The sequence below is a fragment of the Musa acuminata genome, chromosome BXJ1-9 (assembly GCF_036884655.1).
Source record: "Musa acuminata AAA Group cultivar baxijiao chromosome BXJ1-9, Cavendish_Baxijiao_AAA, whole genome shotgun sequence".
Lineage (NCBI taxonomy): Eukaryota > Viridiplantae > Streptophyta > Magnoliopsida > Zingiberales > Musaceae > Musa > Musa acuminata.
The window spans coordinates 36,351,838-36,363,924 of record NC_088335.1 but is presented as its reverse complement, the minus strand read 5'-3'; the positions used below and the strand labels follow the sequence as shown (position 1 = coordinate 36,363,924).

General features: G+C 37.7%; 2 protein-coding genes across 3 annotated transcripts; both read right to left on the bottom strand.

Moving 5' to 3' along the window:
- Nucleotides 1-4,200: 4,200 nt before the first annotated feature.
- On the bottom strand, nt 4,201-7,726 carry LOC103973645 (protein VASCULATURE COMPLEXITY AND CONNECTIVITY). 2 transcript variants are annotated; one of them, XM_009388275.2, is made up of 3 exons: nt 7,508-7,726; nt 6,067-6,269; nt 4,201-4,829 (listed from the first exon to the last, which is right to left on the bottom strand). In XM_009388275.2, the coding sequence occupies exons 1-3, from the start codon at nt 7,601-7,603 to the stop codon at nt 4,508-4,510; spliced, it is 621 nt and encodes a 206-aa protein (XP_009386550.2). In that variant the 5' UTR covers nt 7,604-7,726; the 3' UTR covers nt 4,201-4,507. The 2 variants fall into 2 exon arrangements, with proteins under 2 accessions (XP_009386550.2, XP_018677069.2); XM_018821524.2 differs by lacking the exon at nt 7,508-7,726 and adding an exon at nt 7,051-7,460.
- Nucleotides 7,727-9,273: 1,547 nt separating this feature from the next.
- LOC135593480 (large ribosomal subunit protein eL13z-like) lies at nt 9,274-11,749 on the bottom strand. Its single transcript, XM_065083566.1, has 5 exons — nt 11,617-11,749; nt 10,905-11,023; nt 10,615-10,748; nt 9,829-9,987; nt 9,274-9,732 (listed from the first exon to the last, which is right to left on the bottom strand). Exons 2-5 carry the CDS (start codon nt 11,011-11,013, stop codon nt 9,511-9,513), a joined length of 624 nt encoding a protein of 207 aa, XP_064939638.1. The 5' UTR covers nt 11,014-11,023; nt 11,617-11,749; the 3' UTR covers nt 9,274-9,510.
- Between the last annotated feature and the right edge of the window lie 338 nt (nt 11,750-12,087).

Here is a 12,087-nt window from a genome sequence, read left to right as displayed (position 1 = left end):
CATATATTTCCCAAGAATAAGCATGTCCTTAACATAAAGTAAGAGAATAATAAAATCCTCACCTATAAGCTCTTCTTCAATTTGCAGACAAAGTTCTCTTTACCTTTGACTTTGAAGCCTTCTGGTTGCTCTATATAAATTTCCTCTTCCAAATCCCCATGAAGGAAGCTAGCAGTAATACCAAGAGCAACATGAATAGAAGATATTTTAATAACAGGAGAAAAAATCTCTTCAATGTCAATACTATTCTTTTGACCAAAGCCTTTCACAATCAATCTAGCTTTATATTTTGGTTGAGAATAATATTCTTGAGTTTTCAATCTGAAAACCCACTTGTTCTTCAAGGCCTTCATTCCATTTGGTAGTAGTACCAAATCATAAGTGTGGTTCTTCTGAAGAGCATCCATCTCTTCTTACATAGCAACTAACCACTTCTCTTTCTGCTCACTTTCAACTACTTCCTTCTGTAGAAGTATTGGCTAGTGCATTCTTCTTCAAATCTTCAAAAGTTTGATCCTTAAAGAAGACTATGTCTCTGCTTCTAAATACCTTCTGCTTTTCTGGATCCCAAAGCCTGTAACCAAAATAATCAAGTGAGTAGCTAAGAAAAATATATTCTTTAGACTTACCATCCAGCTTGGACCTCTCATTGTCTGGAATATGTGCAAATGCACGACAACCAAAACTCTCAAATGCCTATAGGAAACATCTTTCCCTAACCATACATGCTCTGCAACATCACCATCTAGGACTATACATGGTGATAAGTTGATCACATCAACTGCACTTCTCAAAGCCTCATCCCAAGACCTTTTAGGTAGCTTAGCTTGTGAAATGATACATCTGATCTTTTTCATGATGGTGCGGTTCATCCTTTCTGTAATTGCATTATGTTGAGGTGTACCAAGAACTATCATCTAATGTTGGATTCCATGTGACATACAATAATCATTAAATAATCCTGTATACTCACCACCATTATATGATCTATGTATTTTAATTATCTTTCTGTCTCCCTTTCAACCCTAGCATAAAACTCTTTGAATACATTAATAACATGATCTTTGGTCTTCAAAGCATAGGCCTAAACTTTTTTTGAAAAATTATCTATAAAAGTGATAAAATAAAGTGCACCACTTATACTAAGAACATCAACAGATCCATCAGGAGTTTTTGTCCTCAAATGACCACATACATCTGTATAAACATAGTCTAAGGCATGTATTTTTCTAGAAAAAGCAGGACTAGCAAATGAAACTCTATATTGTTTACCAGCCAAACAATCAATACAAGGATTCAAATGTATATCTCCGAGGTCTGGTAATACCTCTCTCTTGGAAAGAGTTTGTAGCCCCTTCTCGCTCATGTGTCCCAGTCGCCTATGCTATAACTCCATGCTGAAATCTTTTTCTGAAGCATTTAATTGCTCACCATAAGCTTTAGCCTGCAACCTATATAAAGTATGACATTTCTTTCCATTAGCTATAACAAGATAACCCTTAATGAGCTTCCATTGCCCTCTGTGAAATCTACTATCATAGTCTTCATCATCTAGCCTTCCAACTGAAATTAAATTCAGCCTCAAGTCAACCACATGCCTCATATCCTTAAGCACCAACTTGCAGCCAAGGTTGGTCTTTAAATGGATATCACCCATGCCTATGATGTTTGTTGTGTCATACTTGCCCATCTTGACAATACCAAAACTTCCAGACCTGTATGTAGCAAAAAACTTCCTCCGTGGTATAGCATGATAAGAAGCACTTATGTCAATCACCCACTCAAGATCCTAACACACACAAGAAAAAATATCATTAGAAGGAGACAAAATCAAATAATCACCACCTTGCACTATAGTTGTGATATTATCTTTTAACTCTATAGACTCCACTTCTTTTCCCTTTTTTTTGCTCTTCTTAGGTTGCTTACATTGGTTCTTGTAATGTCCTTTCTCACCATAGTTATAGCAAACAATATCTTTTCTTGATCTTAACTTGCTCCTACTCATGCGTGAACTGCTTCTAGACTTTGATCTTCCTCTATTCTCTGAGATAAGTGCATGTGAATTATTCTGAGATATTGTTGAACTCTTTCTTCTCAACCCCTCATTCAACAAACTGTTTGTTGCTTGACTCATAGTGACAATACCATCTGGCACAGAATTACTGAGGGAAACCACTAGTGTCTCCCAACTTTCTAGTAATGAACTGAGAAGTAACAATGCCTGCAACTCATTATCAAGAGACATTTTCATAAAGGATAATTGGTTAATAATACTTTATATTTTATTCAAATGCTCAATAATAGAAGCACCCTCTCTATATTTTAGGTTCACAAGTTTTCTGATAAAAAAAGCTTTGTTGCTAGCTTTTTTTCAGACTTTCTAACTTTTTCCAAAGAGAATATGTAGAAATTTTAGTATAAACATAGTGAAAGACACTATCATCAAGCCATTGTCGAATAAACCCAATTGTTTTTTTATCTAACCTCTTCCACTCATCATCTGTCATAGTTGTGGGTTTTGTACTATCCTCCTACAAAAGTCCATATAAATCTTTGCAATACAAGAGATCTTCCATTCTTAGTTTCCATATCATCTAATTGTTTTCATTTAAACTAATCATGCGAGAAACATTACTGGCCTCCATGTTCAAATACAAAATTAAATCACCAAAACCCTTGCTCTGATACTAGTTGATGGGGATATAAAGCAGAATAACCTTTGTATATGAATAAATACTAGCAGGCCATGATATGCAATGGAATTAAATTAAATCGTAATCAAATAGAACATCAAGATATACGTGAAAAACCCCTCCAATATGGAGGGTAAAAACCACGGGATAAACTAGAGATAATCCATTATGAAAATAATGAATATACAAATCTCAATAACTTACCATAAACCCTAGCAACAATCACAAGAGAATAACTGGGATACAATAATCACGTCACCATCCACGATATCTAAAACCTCCCCAAGTAATCACAACAAGAGTCTACTATAGATTTGATCTAACTTGAGATGAGAACACTGCTAGATGATTGAGAACAGTCTCTCTGCGTTGTCCTTGTTTTCTTCTCTTTCTTTGTCTTGTTTTTCTGTCTTTTTCTTCTCCTCTTTGCTGCTGCGAAGATTGCCCATTTCTGCCTAAATATAGCCCGTCACCTTCATACCAAAACACAGCTATCATACCCCCTTATATTGATCTAGGGTTAGATCAAAGGGGCGTGGGCTGTGACCGAAAAAGCTCACTTTGGACTGTCAGGTCAACAGAGAAAAAAACGGTATAGAAGATCAAATCTGACCAACAGAAATCACCAATGCACTACGTAGAAAGATAGAGTGTTTGAATATATCAGAATGAAACTCTACGAATCAATCCAAAAAGGCGACGCCTTTCGAATGCAACAGAAGCAGAATTAAAAGATATTGATAAAGTTAGAAAATAAATGAATTATTATATCAAATTAATAAATAATATAATTTACAAATCATTTATAGCGCCTAAATTTTGATTTTGGTGATGAAATGTGTTGATATAATGTGACAGCCAAGCTGTGAAATCCATTGTATTCCATTCAATATACAATTTGATCACCCTCTTAACTTTAATACATTATCAATTAGAATTATAATATACAATTCATATCATTAGTATTTAGTACAACTATCAACACTTTACAACCAATCCATGAATACGAACTAATCAGAAAAACCATCAATATGTACAATTCTAAGCATTTCATCAAACACATCTCCGTCAATAGCACAAGCAATTCATGTGAAACTGTTTGAAAGGTATGGCAAGCACAAGGCAACATCAGATCACATGAAATAACTGAAGGGTAGATGGAGATTGGAAAGGAGAACAACAAAGTAAAAGAACATACCAACAACTTACAACTCCAAGGACTTTCCAAGAATGCCACAACATGCAAATGCTAGTTGTGCAAAACCCATTAAGCTTTGTAAGACACAAGAAACTTGCAGGCATATTGTACCACAAAACTACTTTTTTTCCACAAGTCTAACCAGATATATTGCATTAATATTCTGCGACACGGATTACAGTTGGATGATCTTTCAAATAATAACCTCTCCAGATTTCAAGGCACAGAACACACCATATGCTGCAAGATGCCCTCTTCTTCCGAGGAGAATTGATAAAATTCAAGCCGGCAATTTGGTCCTGTTCATTCCCCAACTACAAGTTACCATTCCAACTTAAATATTTGCAGTTCAGTGCAGCCAAAATGCATAACCTGTTACTAAGCTTTCTCTTTCACATGGAAGATAAATAAAAATACGACTAATATTCAACTACACAGTATGATTCGTCCAAGCCTTATGCAACAATGATACAGAACCACTGTAGGAGGGTAACTCCAAAATCCAACTAGTTTCAGATCATGGGGATTTGCATTTCTATCTCATCATAAAAGAGCAAGAGTCCACAGGAGCAGGAACCAGAAAATGATCAAGCATAACTAGCAACCAACACCTTCATGGAAATTGCTGCCGAATATAGGTATCCTCGTGTACAAACACTGGGGTGGTCTGAGCCTGAGGTGGGATTTGAGGCTGGCCCAATGCGATGCCTTGATTTTTCTGTGGACTCCGTGGCTGCATATTCTTTGGGGAAGATGATGAAACATAATAAACAATCCCCAGGGCAACACTTGCAAGAGATAGGACTGCCCCTCCTGAAAATACTCCAGACCTGACAACATAGCAGTATTCGCCAAAGTACATCCTTTCCTGCCCCCATTGGTCATTTAGGGCAGCACCAGACAACAGTAGAACAAAGGCTATTATAAAAGTAACCCTGCATGAATTAGGAAAAGCAAATGATAGTAAGTTCCCAAAATGAAAACCTAGAGATAGATTTAAATTAAAAAAAGGTATAAAGCAGCATACATTAATTCACTCCAAGAAGGCAGCCAACAAACAAATTTGAGAATATATCAAGATGGCTAAGCTCTTCGATTTCTTTCTCTTTAGCATTTAAAGCACCACATGTATGCTTTAACCCTTTTTCCATTGATATATTATATAAATAAACCCAAAACTGGAGCATCATCATCCATCAATTCAGCACCATTTGTGTCCCATCACTATGTATTTCACGACTTCTATGTTTGTCATCAATGGGGAGCTCCGTTAGACAGTACCTTACATACCATACATTCTTCACAGATGCAGAATCTCTCTAGTAAAGTGTCATGGTTTTTGGTTTGAGCCTTGGTGAACAATCCACAAGGGTAGTTTGATGAACAGAAAAACCAAAATTTCACTCTAAAAACTAAATAACTTATATTTGCCAACTATGATATTGTTTAAACTTCTTGATAGACTAAATAAATCTGAGAGTTTATAAACAGTTAAGCGCATCCCATCCTTGAACCCTTCTTGAATTTCTAGATGCCGCAAATCTCTAACCAAGGCATTTCATGTCTAATCATGATAGCAAAGCTAACAAATGATTCAACAATAAAAAACCATTGTAATGTGCACATCCAAGGAACACGGAAACACCATGAGGTTGGGATGGAACATTGTCAACTCTACTACGTCAACATGCAATGCGACTGTCATAGCACGGCAGATAAATGTTTAAATTTTATTCATTTTGTACTGTCTTTTCCTATTTCTGCCACCTCAGTTGTCACGATGAATTGAAATTTCTGCCAGACTCATTTCCTTGTACATTCATATTCAATCCTATTTTTTATGGGGCAATTACAGTGACTTACAAAGATAGATATGCAAAATTCAGCCACCTGACCAAATCTCAGTAAGACTTCTAATTTACTTTTGGTTTACTTGTATATTAGAAAAAGAATGAAACAAAAGAAGCTCAATAAAGCTAACTAGCATAAAGAACCAGTAGTGCATTAAACTCCTAGAAACATGTAGCTCCAGAATTGTCTTTGTATATGTAGTAGTAAAAAAGGTGCCAATAATTACCTTAATTAAAAATAATAATTTACAAGAGGCTCAAACATTTCATATCGTATAAATAAATGCAGTCTTACAAATCAATGTATAGGTTCGCAACTTACCAAGAAGCAATAAAGGAGATCAACCCTATTGTCCAGTTGGTGTCTGATGGATTTGGATACTTCTTACAGCAAATACACCCAGACACAGTATTTATGATGGCCTGAGCTATCATAAGAGCCACTGCTGCAATTAAACCCAGAGCTAGTGCTGGGCTCCTTGGATACGTGCAGACACCTAATGTTGTTGTTTGCACATCAGAAACCTGCAGACCATCAAAATTATTCATGGTTTATCTATTTTGAAGCCAAACCCAAACCATAATACATCATTAGTTTTATATAAATTAGTACTCTGAATCCCTACAGAGAAAAGTCTAGAATTTCATGTGAATTTGCATCTTTACAAAGACAAGTAATAGAAATTCATGTGAATAGATGCTATAAGTTGAACTATATAACCTTGGTAGTTGAGTTGTATTAATAGAAAGTATAATAAACTGTACAAGGAACTGATTCCAAACAAAAAGTAATTTGAGTTTGCTCTGACTTGATCATCTTAAAAATTTCCCAAACTGCAAGTTACTGGATTTGATCTGTAATTCCACATTGCAAAGCTTCCCAACATGACCTTAGAATGAAGCCTAGAATATATAAAGATGAAATCAGCCAGTGATGATGTCATGCTAAATTTTAGGAAAATCTCACAAATTAATCAAACACATTTTTGAAACACAACTTAAGCTGAAAGCTGACTTACAGCCTCGCTCCTTAAACATAGTAATAGCTACATGGTTAATGCAACTCCATAACTCTATAATGGATAGCCAGACAGCAGACTCTTTATCCGTGTTCATGCTCCCAGAATCAGTAAATTCATGGCAACTGTAATCAGATAAACTAACCAGCATATACATACAACTATATCTGCGGTTTAATCGGGAGCATAGAAACCCTAAGTAGGAAATAAAATGGCTCGACGATCTCAGTAAAACAGAGGATCCAGTCGACAAAACTCAACAAGATATACCTGAATCGAACGCTAACCTGCAAATAACCTTCTGGAAAGACCACATTGATCACAGTTCCGGCCTTATTTAAGAAAGAAAAGACAACCAAGGACATAAAGATCAGATTTTTAACACTGAAAGAAAAGATGACACCGAAAAGAGGCATCCTGATTAACAAGATCCAGATCGTAAACCCTAATGCGACAGAGGGGACAAAGATTCTCGCTGAAGGCGGTTCCAATATATTGGCTTTGTTGGAGCACCAAAGCCGCACCTTCCAAGAAATAACCGAGGGAAGAGAACTCATCAAGGCCCTTCCGCCCAACTGCGAGTTCAGTAGGGAGAAAATAGATACGGAACCAAGAAATTGACCCGACGCCACGCGTTTGACGGTTCTCTACCTCGCGTAACGGAAGAATGCCGCGATCAAGAGATTATCGAACTCAGAGAGGAAGAAAAGAAAGCCAAAAAGCGCGAGTATTGGCACGACAAACCTTGATCCTCGTGGCCTCTGCGGCAAAGCCGAGCGCGGCGGAGAGGAGGCCAAGGAAGCCCACGGCGGCGCAGACCATCACGACATTCTTCTCCATCGCCGACAAGCCGCCCTCGATCTCGCGCGCGGGGAGGAATGCTTGGGAGCGACGACTGGCGCTTGCTTCGGTGGCCGTCACTGGTTAAGTCCGGAAGACGACAGTGAGCTCCCCACTTCACGTTTCAGCATGATAGCGTTATTAAAGCTGAGACTGTCTATTGACTAATTAATTAAAAATATCGTTAATTAAAAAAGATATATTAATTAAAAATATGTATCACTATTGCACATTCAAATTATCATTTATATAAGCTAAATCAAGTGTTTTGTATGATTTCAATTGATCTTACTATCAATCAATTCATTAACCCAAAATGAACTTGTGAAAAACCAAGTGAGTGATATCATGAATTCAAAATTCTTACTTAAGCATTACCTGATTTCTTGATGGCCACAGAGATTCTGCTTTCTTTTGTCACGAGAGTATAGAAACACTTTATCCATCTTTTTTACCACATGTCCAACAAAGATTTGAGACATTCAAGCTCTCACATCACATACAAGTGGGGATGGCTGGTTACCTACCTACCTGTCACTTGTACCAAATAAAATGGACTGTAAGATTGGTTGTTTGAGCAGAAAATAAAATGGACTGTAAGATTGACAAGTTACTATGGATGATGAGTTTATGTAAATTTAGAATGGAGGGATGATCTCCCCAACTGAAGATTTTCCTAGTGAGAAATATCAGGCCTCAAATGTTGCAATCGATGGGTATTGCAAGGAAGTTTTGATTCAAATAGAAAGCTAACTTTGCTCGTTTAAATTTATTCTTGATGAGGACCATCACAGGCCATCATCAACACTAGTATTCTTGACTTGCAAAAACATTATTCATTTCAGAATGGATGGTAGAAGATGCCTCTAAGAAAGAAGATATTTGAGTCTTAGTGAGACCTCGACTCTTTTAACTATTCATCAATGTGGTATTAAATATGACCTTGTTAATTTCAGATGTTTTGCTTTTGGAAAGAAGGTGAATAAAATTGCTGCGCAAGTAAACAACCAGCTTTGATGCTTTGAACACATTTTAGCAGACAGGTGTGGCTGCAGGCAGCCATGCAGAAGAGAGACTGACTGAATCATGTTTTGTGGTCGTGCTCAGACCATAAATCAAGAAAGATGAAGAGATGGGCTAAAAAGTGCTTCATGAGCTGGCCACGACATCTTGCAACACTCTCTGCACACTTGTTTACCACAGGCTGTATAAATATAAGTTTGAGAGAACAAACCTGTTTCACTTTGACAGTCTGGTGAAGAAACCTGCAAAACAATGGGAGCTACTATTAACGTTGAAGAAAACAAAAAGTCCTTCGTTCTCACATGCCTTCCGCTTCAATCTCATTCATCTAAATATATTTATTTTCACACAGACCAAAGAAAATGGGTCTACATCCATCCATTGAATGATTCCAACTATCACAGTTCTACAACAAAAATATAACTCGAGATATCAGATCTTACAATTCTGTATCATTAATCCAAGGTCACCAAAACCAAATGAGCTGCCGCGGAATCTACAAAACAATTCCGTGCTTTCAAGCATTGAACATTCTAGACTCGAGCGATGGCAAACTAGTCAGCCATCTCGTACGCATTGCATGCCATTCCCGAGCAACATTACAAGATACCCCATTTATGCTCAGATTTCAATAGCAATCGAACACATTGCAGATCAAAGATACTCGATTCAATCTACAATAAGTTAGATTCAATCTACATTTACTTAAAAATTCTCAACCTAACTCTGCTGCAACCATACAAGATCGTAATGTTACAACCACTACCTTAAAAGGCCTGGAATTCCATGGAGTTTAATTTCCAAATTGAGACTCACTCCGCAGCTCACAGTGAAATTCAAATGTAGTATTTAAAGTGGTTGAAATGCATGCTCATATGAATCAGTTATTTCTTTTCTTCCTTCTCTGCTTCTGCAGCCTTCTTCAACCTGGCACCGACCTGACGCTTATTCATCCTCTCAACTCGAAGCGTGGCATAGGCCTTGAATGATTTCATCTCGTCTGTAACCTTGACAAGCTCAACCGTAGGCTTCTCACGGGCAATGGGCATGTATGGGCCTTGGACCTGAGTGGCAGTTGCCAGTTCCTCCGGAGCAGAATCTCCAGCCTGACAGAGACAATGTACAAAAAAGCATAAGAACGCTTGTTAAATTAGTAGGAAATAAGCTTAGCTAGCAATCTCGGTGCAAGTGTTTAAGCTCGCCTTGACTTTGCGTGCACGCCTTGGGAAGATGACAAGCTTGGCTTTGTACGTCTTCAGCCTCTGGACATTAGCTTGGAGACCCTCAAGAGATCTATTCTTTCGCCTGTGATCCACCGCAATGCCAATTGTTGGTGCAAGCTTCTTTGGAATGCCAGCTGCCTGCAATTGCAGAACATACAGTCATTGTTTGGACAGTGTACAGATGAAGAAACTAATTATAGCTGGAAAATATGAGGTGAACAATCACAACAAAGGATAAACTTTATCGTGCTAAATTTTCTGATGCAATAACCTATGACAGTGATGCCACAAGCCACACCTTCTACAAGAAAAATAATTTCATGTCATGTCATCTCAGCATCACAGATTATACCAATGCTTCCATGCATTATAAATGGAAGATTCATCATATACGAACACTGGACTCCATAAGAATCTAAATTCCACAATTTTGCCAAAGGTCCCAAAGGTATATTACTCTATCAAAATAAACTGTTCATGTACTTGACTATTCTCTATAGAATCATAATTTGAAAAAACAGAAACATTCAGGAGACCTTTTCAATAAGTTCACGAAAAATATACATATGCATTTCAGCTCAATTGCACCACAATGACTTTCCCTCTCAAAACAGTCTTTATAACTGTACTACTTGGAGGTGTTTCATAGTCAAAAAAGAAAGTGTCTCATAGGAAAATGAATAAGCCCAGAAAAATGAATATTCAGCCTCACAAGCAAAGCAATGAGAAATAAACAACTTATTGAACAATGAACAAACTAGTCACCTTCAGTTCCTCAAGAGTAAAACCCCTGCCTGCTCTAGATTTCATGTTGTACTTGAGTGTCTGGCATTGCACAGAAGGGCGCAGGGGGCCAGCAGTTGGACGTGGGAAAATTTTCACAGCTTTCTTCTGTCGAGCTGCCTTGTAAATGGATATCATTATAGTACATTAAAAGGTGCAAAGCACCAAAGATGCAAAATCATTTTGGACTCTAATCTATGTCATCTATAATATACACAGATAAGCCTGCAACAGTAGAAATTATGTTACAAAAGAAAGGGAAAGATGCTCACCAATGCGTCTTCTGGTTTTGCGGGCAGGCTGGTTGAACCAAGTCTTTACATAATTCTGCCAGTGCTTCTTGAAATGGCCATTTGGCACGACATTGTTATGCTTAACCATGGCTCAACACCTGAATAACAAACGAGTTCATGGAAACAAGATCAACACCTCCAAGCAACACAAACTCAACAGCATAAGCTAATCTACACATAAATGCGATAAGCGAATAAATATCAAAGCATCACCGAGACATGCACAACAAACTGTCTAAACTATTAATTCTGTACCTATTCAATATTACACAATGCAAACTTTTGTGTCAGAGTAGTAGAAATATTACAAGTTAAAGAAAATGAAATCATTAATACTCCCCCCTCCCCCCAAAACTCGATTTCCCTGTGACATGATCCTCGCATCTAAACTTTAGAGACTGGACTTCTTAATATGATTCGATTCTAACGATGAACCACATCTGAAAAGCAAGCCATCTACCATAACGAAAATATATCCATAACCATCTGGAATCACGACATCAGAAGCTTTTCAGGCGAACACGACCTCTAATCTTCGCAAATAACTTCCACAGATCCACGACCAGTGATCTCATGCACAAAGGTTTCCAAAAATATTAAAAAAGGACCGATCTTGCTATTTACAACTCCATTAAGCACTAAAAGGCAAATGGAAGCTTTGGACTCTCGCTCGAACGATGGACATCTGTACCTTTCGCCTACCGCCCGCCGCAGCGAATCGCAACCTTGCAAAGGCAGGCCAAGCACCCGAGCGAGGTCTTTTAAGGGGATGAGAGGAGGGGCGACGTGCGGAAGAACCCTGAATTGGACGGCTCAGATTGCAGGATTCGTGGATGGAGATGAGGCCATATTCGGGCCTCTGTTTCAACTTAACGGATAAGGCTTTTACAATATTCTCCAGTTAAAAAGAAGGAAGCCCAATTAGGCTCGTTTCTCGAATTAGGGCATGAAATGTGGAAAAAATGAGCCCTAATCATATCATCCTGTATTTTAAGTTTTCAATTATAGGGCTGCAAATTAGGTTAAGCTCAAACCGAACCCAACCCGATCGAAACCAATCGGTGGGTCAGCTTGGTTGGAGATATTAAACTTTGGTTTGGATAAGAATCCAACCATTAGTACTAAAGATGTGAGAGATTGAAAAAAATAAAAATAATAAAAA

Bases quoted from the DNA above. Each gene is read 5' to 3' on its own strand.
- LOC103973645 (XM_018821524.2), bottom strand. From the start codon at position 7,320: ATGAGTTCTCTTCCCTCGGTTATTTCTTGGAAGGTGCGGCTTTGGTGC. The intron at 6,270-7,050 runs GTTAGCGTTCGA...GATGGTCTGCAG, and splicing joins TTCCAGAAGGTTATTTGCAG to GTTTCTGATGTGCAAACAAC. The intron at 4,830-6,066 runs GTAAGTTGCGAA...TAATTCATGCAG, and splicing joins ATCTCCTTTATTGCTTCTTG to GGTTACTTTTATAATAGCCT.
- LOC135593480 (XM_065083566.1), bottom strand. From the start codon at position 11,013: ATGGTTAAGCATAACAATGTCGTGCCAAATGGCCATTTCAAGAAGCAC. The intron at 10,749-10,904 runs GTGAGCATCTTT...TTTACAAGGCAG, and splicing joins CAAAACCAGAAGACGCATTG to CTCGACAGAAGAAAGCTGTG. The intron at 9,733-9,828 runs GCGAGCTTAAAC...TGTCTCTGTCAG, and splicing joins GGCGTGCACGCAAAGTCAAG to GCTGGAGATTCTGCTCCGGA.